The sequence below is a fragment of the Amblyraja radiata genome, chromosome 14 (genome assembly GCF_010909765.2).
Source record: "Amblyraja radiata isolate CabotCenter1 chromosome 14, sAmbRad1.1.pri, whole genome shotgun sequence".
In the NCBI taxonomy this organism is placed as follows: Eukaryota; Metazoa; Chordata; class Chondrichthyes; order Rajiformes; family Rajidae; genus Amblyraja; species Amblyraja radiata.
This window is the reverse complement of record NC_045969.1, coordinates 51202002-51214915: the sequence shown is the minus strand read 5'-3', so window position 1 is coordinate 51214915 and position 12914 is coordinate 51202002. Positions and strand designations below refer to the sequence as shown.

Sequence of the window (12914 nt, the reverse complement as noted above, 5' to 3'; positions counted from 1 at the left end):
TTTATAACAACAGTCTGTAATTAGTATTCACTTCCTGCATGCCCCACATAATTGGACGAGGGCAATATCGGACTAAACAAGACAAAATGGGATTCTGTAGTATTGAATTGAGTGTGTGATACTTGCAATGAATGCTTTAATCTGTTCAAGAGTAATTGTTCCGTCGTTTACTTAATGAGCCAATGAATTAAAAAAATAATGTTTTGCCGTAATATTTGACACTTTATTCTATTTACATTCAATTTATTTTCTTCATTAATTTTTATTTGGCACTTTATTCTATTTACATTCAATTTATTTTCTTCATTAATTTTGTACTTTGACCTCATTGTATAAAGCATCAAGGGCCCTACTGGTACATTTCTTTTGAGTTATTTGTTTCTGGCATGTGAACATTAGTAGCTATGCCAGGATTCCCCCCCCCCCCCCCCCCACCCCAATAACTATCAGCTTGTCAGGCCATTGCTATGCATGGTAGAGTTGCTGCCTTACAGCGCCAGAGACCCAGGTTCGATCCTGGCTACTGGTGCTTGTCTGTACGGAGTTTGTAAGTTCTCCCCGTGACCTGCGTGGGTTTTCTCCAAGAACTTCAGTTTCCTCCCTTACTCCTAATATTTATTAGGATTGTAGGTTAATTGGCTTGGTATAAATGTAAATTGTCCCTAATGTCGGCTTGCGTTGATATGCGGACATCGCTGGTTGGTGGTGACTCGATGGGCCGAAGGGCCTGTTTCTCTAAACAAAACTAAACTAAGGCCAGTCAACCACATTGTTGGGTCTGGAGTTATAACTAGGCCAGAAGGATGGCAGACCGCTTTCCCCATAAGACATTAAAGATCCAATAGGTTTTTAAAACAATCCTATATTTTCATTGTTGATGGTACTTTGATTCATTAACGTGATCTATTTTCTCCAATGGCCTGGGTAGATTTTGAATCTCTTCCATCGGATCAATCCCTGGCACAAATATCCATTTGTGTAGTTTGGTTTAGTTCAGTTTAGTTTATTGTCACGTGTACCGAGGTACAGTGAAAAGCTTTTGTTGCGTGCTAACCAGTCAGCAGAAAGACAATACATGATTGATTACAATCGATCCATTTACAGTGTATAAATGCATGATAAGGAATAATGTTTAATGCATGGTAAAGCCCCAGTGAAGGTAAAGCTTTAGTGTTTGAAGCAAGAATAAATAATTTGGGAGACAGTCTGTTTTACAGATGCAGAGGGAAAATTATTTAACCATCAGGCAATGTTGACGGTCACATGCTTGTGGTTTGCTCTAAACCTCTGTACATCTGCACTCCAGTCCTTGCGGGAAACACAACATTGATTCAGGTTCAGATTGGAGAACTCACTGGTCTCTGATCTTTAGCGAACGGAGAGAAACAGCCTCACACACAAACAAAAGCAGGAACTGATGGAAATATGCCCATGAAATTAGAAAAAAGCCCACCAACATCTTCAGTGGAAGTCTTCAATGGAATTCACCAAAGTTTCTGTGTCAGCTGCACTGTGGAATGCCAAGGAAGATAAAGCTCTCTCTTCAAAGAGCAACAGCAGTACTGGAGTGCCTGAACTACAGGGAGAGGTTAAGTAGGCTGAGTCTCTCTTCTTTGGAGCGCAGGAGGATGAGGGGGTGATCTTATGGATTTGTATAAAATCATGAGATGAATAGATCGGGTAGATGCACAGAGTCTTTTGCCCAGAGCAGGGGAATCGAGGACCAGAGGACATAGGTTTAAGGTGAAGGGGAAAAGATTAAATAGGAATCTAAGAGGTAACCTTTTCACACAAAGGGTGGGGTGTGTATGGAACAAGCTGCCAGAGTAGGTAGTTGAGGCTGGGACTATCTCGAAGTTTAAGAAACAGTTAGATAGATATATGGATAGGACCGGCTTAGAGGGATATGGACCAAATACAGGCAGGTGGGACTAGTGTAACTGGGACATGTTGGCCGGTGTGGGCAAGTTGGACCACAGGGCCTTGTTTCCACATTGTATCACTCTTTGACTCAAAGGCAGCTGAGTGATCATTATGCTGAACACCTCCGATCATTCTGCCTGGACCTACCTGGTCACTCGGTTGCCAAACATTTTCATTCCCCTTCCCATCCTCACACTTTCTGTCCTGGGTCTCCTCCATTGTCAGAGTGAGGTCAAACGTAAATTGAATGAACAGCACCTCATATTTCGCTTGGGCAGCTTACAACCCAGCGGAAGGAACATTGATTTCTCTAAATGCAAGTAAACCCTGGATCCCCTCTCTCTCTCTGTCCCACCCCCACCCAAGTCGTACTAGCTTCAAAGTCATCTTGTTGAGTCATATTGTCTGTAAAGGGCCTGTCCCACGAGCATGCAACCTGCATGCGGCGAGCGCGACCAAACCAGAAGCGGGGGCCGCGCGGAGGTCGAGTGAGTGACATGAAGTTCAAGCAAAGTCCGCGGGAAGTTCGTGCGTGACGTACGGCGTCGAGGCGGCTGCAGGCCGGCAGGCCGTTGCCGCACGGAATTTTTGAACACGGTCAGTTTTTCGGAGCCCCGCGCGATGTCGGGACCAGATCTGCACAACTCCATACGGCTCCAGCGATCGAAGTTGGACCGGCCCCGCGAGGACGTACGGCTCAAGCGACCACGTTAGGTCGCGCTTGCCGCATGGAGTCGCTTGCTCGTGGGACAGGCCCTTAACTCTTTCTCACCTAGCCCACAGCTAACAATGGCCGGTTTCCTTTCTCATCATTAATTTTTTGCACATCTTTCATTCATTTGTTCTAGATCTCACTTTTTCACCATCTAGATCTCTCGTTTCCCTCTCGCCTGACTCTCAGCTTCGCCCCGAAACATCACCCATTCCTTCTCTCCAGAGATGCTGCCTGTCCCACTGAGTTACTCCAGCATTTTGTGTCGATCAACAGTTGTTTGGCATTAACGTCTACAGTCCACACCAATTGCAGTGTTCTGAATGCAACGTGAAAGTGACTTCACTTACCAAACACATCCCCTCTGGGAGTCTGCTCCTCCGAGTCAATGTAATTTTCAACTTCATCTTCATTAGTTTTATAGCCCACGTCAAGCTCTTTGTCATCATAGTTCCCAATATAGACGCCATCTTCATAGTCAAATGGTTGGAGGCGTTCTAGGGACGGAGGGGTGGCCACAGGGCGAAGGATAGCATTCTTTATTACTTCACTCTTTCTACCTTTATTCCTATGTGCCAGCATTTTTTTTACGTCTTCCTTGTTTCCTCCCAGAATCAGAGGTGCTTCTTTGTAGGGAATTTCAGGAACAGCTGAGAGGGAGAAAGAGAGTGAGGAGAAGTCATATTATTTATTATTAATATAATATTATTTATTATTAATATACAGCACCCCTGCTACTGTCGATGAAAACCACAGCGAGAGCTGGAAGTAAAACCAAAATTGCTGCAAACTCTTGGCACATCAGGTCTATTAAGTAAGAGAAAGACGGTTAACGCTTCAATGGGCGGCATGGTGGCGCAGCGGTAGAGTTGCTGCCTTAGAGCACCAGAGGCCCGGGTTTGATCCTGACTACAGGCGCTGTCTGTACGGAGCTTGTACGTTCTCCCCGTGACCTGCGTGGGTTTTAGGCCAGAACTTTGGTTTCCTCCCACACTCCAAAGACGTACAGGTTTGTAGGTTAATTAACTTGGTATAAATGTAAATTGTCCCTAGTATGCGTAGGATAATGTCAAAGTGCGGGTCAGTTCGACATAGATTGCAAGACCTACACCAAACCCAAACCAATTAGGAGCAGACGAGGGCATTCGATCCAATTTGTGATCCCAGCTACAAAGACAGATGTGTACAGCAATTCGTTCTTCCCCTGCACAATTAAAGCATGGAATAATCTCCACCCTACTATAGTTACTCAACCAGATGCAACTAAATTTAAAGTAGCTCTTTCTTCCCAATAACCCTTTCTGGCTTAAGTCCTCCCTCCACCACCTCCAGTTTAAATTCCATTTGGAATATTTTGGAGGACCAAGAAACCAAGAACCAAGAACCAAGTTGGAGGAGTAATCATGAACGATTCCATCAAAGTATACAGACACAAAATGCCGGAGTAACTCAGTGGGACAGACAGCATCTCTGGATGGAAGGAATGGATGACGTTTCGGGTCGAGACCCTTCTTCAAGGTATATATTTTTTATAAAGATGTAATTAATAATTCATCGTCAGCAAAGAGGGACATACATTGAAATTAATGGATGAATTGTTTAACGACAAGTACCAGCAACATAAACTTCATTGTTAAAGTTTAACATTTTTGGAATAGTTTGTAAACTAGGCCATGATGGCAAAAACACCAATGTTATTCAAATCTAATTTGATGGTACAGGGTACAATGAAACAGTTCTCTTGGCAAAGGTATAAACTATGCTGGGTTATAAATCTTTTAATTATTTTTAAACAGGAGGTTAAATGGCTGCTCTGTAATATTAGTGTGCAACTTATGGCTAATTGGTGGTGGCTTGGGTTACAAAGAAGCCCTGTTACACCTGATTCTACTGGTTTGAGTAAGTGCGTGAACATGTGCATTTTATTGTCCTCAAAGTTAGCCACTGAATGGGCAGCCATGTCAATTTGTGAATAATGCTACATATTAGCCTCAATTATCTAACAGTGTATGGGGTGAGGGGTCTCATTGCCCGACGCACATGGAATAAGTTTGCCACACACGGTTTTCTGTCACGATTGAAACAGTTGGAACATTGTTTGCCACTTCATAATGTTTTCTGTTAACGATTTCACTATGTTAATTATTTCATTCCATACTTCTGTAAATGATTATGCTATGAATCAGAATGGCCAGATTACAAGAAGACCTGTATGAATGGGAACTGGGAAATAAATATGCTATTCACACCAAGTATGTTTAGTTTAGTTTAAAGATACAGCGAGGAACATGGCCATTCGGCCCATCGAGTCCGCACTGACCAGCGATCCTCGCACATCAACACTATCCTACACACACTAGGGACACTTTACACGTACACCTAGCCAATTAGTTTAGTTTAGTTGAGAGATACAGCGCAGAAACAGGCCCACCAGGTTCGCACTGACCAGCGATCCCCGCACATTAACACTATCCTACACCTACTAGGACAAATTTTACATTTACCAAGCCAATTAACTTAAATACCTGTACGTCTTTGGAGTTTGGGAGGAAACCGAAGATCTCAGAGAAAACCCACGCAGGTCACGGGGAGAACGTACAAACTCCGTACAGACAGCACCCGTAGTCGGGATCGAACCCTGGGCTCCTGCCCTGCATTTGCTGTACAGCAGCAACTCTACCCCTGTGCCACCTTGCTGCCTTAACATATGAACCTATTTAACCTAATTAACCTACATACCTGTACGTCTTTGGAGTGTGGGAGGAAACCGAAGATCTCGGAGAAAACCATGCGGTCACGGGGAGAATGTACAAATTGGGAGTAGGGGATGGAGTGTTTGCAGGAAGCAGGGTGGGAAGCAGTGTAGTCTAGATAGCTATGGGTGTCAGTGGGTTTGCTATAGATGTCAGTCAATAGCCTGTCTCTTGTGATGGAGACGGTGAGATCTAGAAATGGTAGGGAGATGTTGGAGATGGTGCAAGTGAATTTGAGTTCAGGATGGAAATTATTCGTGAAGTTGATGAAGTCAGTGAGTTCTGCGTGAGTGCAGGAGGTGGCACCGATGCAGTCATCAATGTAATGGAGGTAGAGTCTGGGGGCAGAACCAGCAATTTCCGTCTACTAATACTGTCCTCCGCCTAGCAGAGCTGGTCCTTACCCTCAACAACTTCTACTTCCACTACTCCCACTTCCTCCAAATCCAAGGCGTAGCTATGGGCACTCGCATGGGCCCCAGCTATGCCTGCCTCTTTGTAGGGTACGTCGAACAATCATAGCTCCAGGTCTACACTGGCCCTATCCCCAAACTCTACCTCTACACTACACTTCTTCCCACCCTGCATCCTGTAAAGACTCTCTCCCCTACTCACAATGCCTCCATCTACCTTCAATTATTTAGTTTATTTATTTGAGATATACTGTGCGGAAACAGGCCCTTTGGTTCACCGAGTCCGCGCCGACCAGCGATCCCCGCACACTAACTCTACACAAACTAGAGACAATTTTATATTTATAACAAGCCAACTAACTTACAATGTAAATGTAAATTGTCCCCAGTGTGTGTAGGATAGTGTTAATGTGCGGGGGCTGCTGGCTAGTGCAGACTCGGTAGGCCGTAGGGTCTGTTTCCATGCTTTATCTCTAAACTAAACTAAACTAAACTAAACTTAGTCTGCTTACACCCCAGTGGTGTGAACATTGACCTCCAACTTCAAGTAGCACTTGCTTTCCCTCTCTCTCCATCCCCTCCCCCTTCCCAGTTCTCTGACCATTGTCTTAATATCTTAATATCTGTCTAAATATCTCCAACTACATTTTATCTCTGTTGGCTTTGTGGTTAGCTTCTCCCAGCTAACAATGATCTATTCTACATGTTCCTTGATCTCCACCCCCTTTGTCCTGTTGTCACACCTTATACTCCCTTATCTATACACTTCCTTATCTATGTACCGCCCACTCCCCTGCCATCAGTCTGAAGAAGGGGCTCGACCTGAAACAACACCCATTCCATCTCCAGATTTGAATGCTGAGTTGCTCCAGCATTTTGTGTCTATCTTCTTTAACCCAAACTAAAGTTGGTGACCATTCCTCAGTTCACTTAAACACTTGAACACGTACAATAAAAATATAAGTCATGAGACCTGAACCACGGGCACTTCATGGGAACAGATGGATGTGGCTTGAATGACTTTATGCATATAATATGATTAAGATTGAAATATAGTTAAAAGCAGTGGTGACACCACACTAAACTTGGCTGAAGTGGTCTCTGTAAATAACTGTGACATGCGGATGTGGGGAAGTTTGAACCACTGTGTTATATGAATTAGCTTCTCACCATTAAGGATGTCATCAGTGCTGCCCTGTTCCCCATCCAGGTTTACTTGCAGGAAAGGTTTAACTGTAAAATAAAGAATTATTTGTTAAAATATTGGAGTTATTTACCTTGTGTATCTCTGAAGCGAGACAAAGGTGATAGTTACAAATAGCTGGAGTTAAGGGCCTGTCCCACTTAGGCAATTTTTTTAGGCGACTACAGGCGACTAGGCTGTCACTCCATGGTTGCCGGGGTGTCGCCTATATGATCGTGAGTAGTCTCCTCAGTTGCCCAAAGAGTCGTAGCGTCTTTCTGGTCGCCGCTGGATTTTTAAAATGTTCAAAACTTTTCGGCGACCGTCGGCGACAGTGGGTTTGACGCCAATGAGCGTAGCTTGACTTCTCCTGATGTAGGTGCTGTCGTAGGTTGTTGCTAAGTGACGTAGGTTGTCGCTGGTGCTGACTGCGGTGAATTCCATCGGCGTCTATCTACGTCAACCTACGTCAACTGGCGACGGGTACCGGCGTTAAGAGAAGAGAAGTCAGGTGGTAAAATGAAGTGAATTATCTTCAGTTGTTGCCGACAGGGTCGTAGCTTGTCGTAGCTTGTCGCGGGTGGACGTAGGTTGACTTCGTTTGTCGTAGGTTGTCGCCTGTGTGATCGTAGGTTGTCGTAGGTGTGGTGTTAAGTCACAACGATTGGGTCGCTGGTTGTCGTTAGCTTGCCGTAACTTCACGTCGACTAGGTGGTAGGTTGTCATATCTTGTCGTAGACATTGTCGTAGGGGGGAGAGGGGTCCAGTCGCTGGTTTTTCGGCAACCTGCTACGACTAGGACAGTCGCCGGCAGTCACCTAAAAAATCGCCTAAGTGGGACTGGCCTTTAACACAGTTGGTCGGACAGCATCTCTGGAGAAAAGGAATAGGTGACTTTTTCAGATCGAGACCTTTCTTCAGACTGAACCCTCCACATCAGGAAGGCCTTAAAGCCCTACATTTCTTCCTCGACCGCAGAACCAGCTATTGGATCCTCGCAATTGGATCCTCGACTTCCTCATCCACAGACCACAGTCTGTTCGTATTAGTGGAAATGTGTCAGACTTGATAACAATCAGCATGGGAGCACCTCAAGGCTGCGTGCTCAACCCCCTGCTGTACTCACTCTATACTCATGACTGCGTAGCCGGTCATAGTGCGAACTCCATCATCAAGTTCGCTGACGACACCATTGTTGTGGGATGTATCACTGATGGGGATGAGTCTGAGTATAGAAGAGAGATTGAGCAACTGTCCTTATGGTGCCAGCGTAATAACCTGGCCCTCAACACCAGCAAAACCAAGAAACTGATTGTGGACTTTGGAAGGAGTAGGATGGGGACCCACAGTCCCGTTTATATCAACAGGTCGATGGTTGAAAGGGTCAAGAGCTTCAAATTCCTGGGCGTGCACATCTCTGAAGATCTTTCCTGGTCCGAGAACACTGATGCAATTATCAAGAAAGCACATCAGCACCTCTACTTCCTGAGAAGATTAGGGAGAGTCAGATTGTCAAGGAGGACTCTCTCTAACTTCTACAGGTGCACAGTAGAGAGCATGCTGACCGGTTGCATCGTGGCTTGGTTCGGCAACTTGAGCGCCCTGGAGAGGAAGAGACTACAAAAAGTAGTAAACACTGCCCAGTCCATCATCGGCTCTGACCTTCCTTCCATCGAGGGGATTTATCGCAGTCGCTGCCTTAAAAAGGCTGGCAGTATCATCAAAGAACCACACCATCCTGGCCACACACTCATCTCCCTGCTACCTTCAGGTAGAAGGTACAGGAGCTGAAGACTGCAATGACCAGGTTCAGGAATAGCTACTCCCCCACAGCCATCAGGCTATTAAACCTGGCTCGGACAAAACTCTGAACATTAATGACCCATTATCTGTTATTTGCACTTTATCAGTTTATTTATTAATGTGTTTTGTAGTCAATGCCTACTATGTTCTGTTGTGCTGAAGCAAAGTAAGAATTTCATTGTCCTATCAGGGACACATGACAATAAACTCACTTGAACTTGAGCTACAGGTCCCTGCTCCTTCATCTTACTATGGACGTTCAACGATCTAAAATATCTACGACTGCCATATGAGTATTCAAATTGGCTCATCTCAGTGTGACCTGTTAATTATATATCCATATCAAAGATAAATGTGAGGTTATCCATTTTGGTGGCAAAAACAGGAAAGCAGACTATTATCTAAATGGTGGCCGACTAGGAAAAGGGGAGATGCAGCGAGACCTGGGTGTCATGGTACACCAGTCATTGAAAGTGGGCATGCAGGTGCAGCAGGCAGTGAAGAAAGCGAATGGTATGTTAGCTTTCATAGCAAAAGGATTTGAGTATAGGAGCAGGGAGGTTCTACTGCAGTTGTACAGGGTCTTGGTGAGACCACACCTGGAGTATTGCGTACAGTTTTGGTCTCCAAATCTGAGGAAGGACATTATTGCCATAGAGGGAGTGCAGAGAAGGTTCACCAGACTGATTCCTGGGATGTCAGGACTGTCTTATGAAGAAAGACTGGATAGACTTGGTTTATACTCTCTAGAATTTAGGAGATTGAGAGGGGATCTTATAGAAACTTACAAAATTCTTAAGGGGTTGGACAGGCTAGATGCAGGAAGATTGCTCCCGATGTTGGGGAAGTCCAGGACAAGGGGTCACAGCTTAAGGATAAGGGGGAAATCCTTTAAAACCGAGATGAGAAGAACTTTTTTCACACAGAGAGTGGTGAATCTCTGGAACTCCCTGCCACAGAGGGTAGTCGAGGCCAGTTCATTGGCTATATTTAAGAGGGAGTTAGATGTGGCCCTTGTGGCTAAGGGGATCAGAGGGTATGGAGAGAAGGCAGGTACGGGATACTGAGTTGGATGATCAGCCATGATCATATTGAATGGCGGTGCAGGCTCGAAGGGCCGAATGGCCTACTCCTGCACCTAATTTCTATGTTTCTATGTTTCTATGTGAACCCTAGATCATGTTTGTTTTTCACTGGAACTAAAATCATGTTAGGTTTTGTCCGCTGCTCCGAAGGGCCTGTTTCTACGCTGTATCTCTAAACTAAAGTGAAACCTGCTGATCAGGAGTGAACCTGTGATTTCATGAAGAGACACAAAATCCTGGAGTAACAGCGGGACAGACAGCAGGCTGGATAGAAGGAATGGGTGACGTTTCGGGTCAAGACCCGTCTTCAGACTGAGAGTCAGGGTAGAGGGAGTTGCAGATATAAGGAAATGGAAGAGATTAAAAGGGATGAAGATGAAGAAAAATGTAGAATAGACCCAGCACATGAAGCTACTCATGTGAGCGTACAAATGTAAGAATTATTAAGACTTACCTGAACACTGGAAGCCACTGCCTCTGAATCCAGGCTTACATTTACACTTAAAGGAGCCTTGAGTGTTGTGGCAGTCGGCATGAGGACTACACGAGTGTGTGTTAGCAGCACACTCATCAATATCTGGCAATAAAACAAACCACCAACAAAACTAGTGAGACATTTCTTACAGTAAAAGCATTGAGCCACGAAGGACAATATAGCAGGATTATTCCAATGCTTGAATCCTGAGAAAGAATTACAGGTGGCACAAGGGATTAGAGTTATGGGCCTGTCCCACTTACACGACTTTTTCGATGACTTGCCGGCACCCGTCATAAGCCGGAGCAGGTCTCTGAAAATTTTCAACATGTTGAAAATCCAGCGACCATACAGGTCGCCAGGGTGTCACCTGTATGGTCGTGAGTCGTCTCCTCAGTCGCCCAAAGAGTCGTAGCGTCTTTTTGGTCGCCGCTGAATTTTGAACATGTTGAAAATTTTCGGCGACCTGCAACGACCTATGACGGGTGCCGGCAGTCACCGAAAAAGTCGCGTAAGTGGGACAGGCCTATTAAGAAACAGAAAAACAGGCTGAGCTCTTTCTTCTAATAACTAACCGACAGACATCAGTGGAGAAACAGTACAGCTCTTCAAGAATGGAATCACTTGCGATTTCTGTTTCACATGCACAATTGTATCTGTTGTCAAGCTGGAAAGGGTGCAGATAAGATATAACCATATAACAATTACAGCACGGAAACAGGCCATCTCGACCCTTCTAGTCCGTGCCGAACACATAATCTCCCCTAGTCCCATATACCTGCGCTCAGACCATAACCCTCCATTCCTTTCCCATCCATATAACTATCCAATTTATTTTTAAATGATAAAAACGAACCTGCCTCCACCACCTTCACTGGAAGCTCATTCCACACAGCTACCACCCTCTGAGTAAAGAAGTTCCCCCTCATGTTACCCCTAAACTTCAGTCCCTTAATTCTCAAGTCATGTCCCCTTGTTTGAATCTTCCCTACTCTCAGTGGGAAAAGCTTTTCCACGTCAACTCTGTCTATCCCTCTCATCATTTTAAAAACCTCTATCAAGTCCCCCCTTAACCTTCTGCGCTCCAAAGAATAAAGCCCTAACTTGTTCAACCTTTCTCTGTAACTTAGTTGCTGAAACCCAGGCAACATTCTAGTAAATCTCCTCTGTACTCTCTCTATTTTGTTGACATCCTTCCTATAATTAGGCGACCAAAATTGTACACCATACTCCAGAATTGGCCTCACCAATGCCTTGTACAATTTTAACATTACATCCCAACTTCTATACTCAATGCTCTGATTTATAAAGGCCAGCACACCAAAAGCTTTCTTTACCACCCTATCTACATGAGATTCCACTTTCAGGGAACTGTGCACAGTTATTCCCAGATCCCTCTGTTCACCTACATTCTTCAATTCCCTACCATTTACCATGTACGTCCTATTTTGATTTGTCCTGCCAAGATGTAGCACCTCACACTTATCAGCATTAAACTCCATCTGCCATCTTTCAGCCCACTCTTCCAACTGGCATAAATCTCTCTGTAGACTTTGAAACTCTACTTCATTACCCGCAACCCCACCTATCTTAGTATCATCTGCATACTTACTAATCCAATTTACCACACCATCGTCCAGATCATTGATGTACATGACAAACAACAGTGGACCCAACACAGATCCCTGTGGCACCCCACTCGTCACTGGCCTCCAACCTGACAAACAACCATCCACCATTACTCTCTGGCATCTCCCATTCAGCCACTGTTGAATCCATCTTGCTACTCCACCATTAATACCCAACCATTGAACCTTCTTAACCAACCTTCCATGAGGAACCTTGTCAAAGGCCTTACTGAAGTCCATATACACAACATCCACTGCTTTACCCTCATCAATTTCCCGAGTAACATCTTCAAAAAATTCAAGAAGATTAGTTAAACATGACCTTCCAGGCACAAATCCATGTTGACTGTTCCTAATCAGACCCTGTTTATCCAGATGCTTATATATATTATCTCTAAGTATTCTTTCCATTAATTTGCCCACCACTGACGTCAAACTAACAGGTCTATAATTGCTAGGTTTACTCTTAGACCCCTTTTTAAACAATGGAACAACATGCGCAGTACGCCAATCCTCCGGCACTATTCCCGTTTCTAATGACATTTGAAATATTTCTGCCATAGCCCCTGCTATTTCTACACTAACTTCCCTCAATGTCCTAGGGAATATCCTGTCCGGACCTGGAGACTTATCCACTTTTATATTTCTCAAAAGTGTCAGTACTTCCTCTTCTTTGATCCTCATAGTTTCCATAGCTACTCTACTTGTTTCCCTTACCTCACATAATTCAATATCCTTCTCCTTGGTGAATACCGAAGAAAAGAAACTGTTCAATATCTCCCCCATCTCTTTTGGCTCTGCAGATAGTTGGCCACTCTGACTCTCTAATGGACCAATTTTATCCCTCGTTATCCTTTTGCTATTAATATAGCGGTAGAAACCCTTCGGATTTACTTTTACCTTACTTGCCAAAGCAACCTCATATCTTCATTTAGCTTT

The 12914-nt window shown here is 44.5% G+C and overlaps 1 protein-coding gene across 2 annotated transcripts in view; it reads right to left on the bottom strand.

The window, feature by feature from the left end:
• The window catches only part of egfl6 (EGF like domain multiple 6), a 54372-nt gene that overhangs the window by 18291 nt on the left and 23167 nt on the right, over positions 1-12914 (bottom strand). For both annotated transcript variants that reach the window (XM_033033335.1, XM_033033334.1), the window contains 3 exons: positions 10327-10449; positions 6972-7034; positions 2986-3285 (listed from right to left, as the gene is read on the bottom strand). In XM_033033335.1, coding sequence (XP_032889226.1) covers positions 2986-3285; positions 6972-7034; positions 10327-10449 — 486 coding nt within the window. The remainder of the gene's footprint in view (positions 1-2985; positions 3286-6971; positions 7035-10326; positions 10450-12914) is intronic.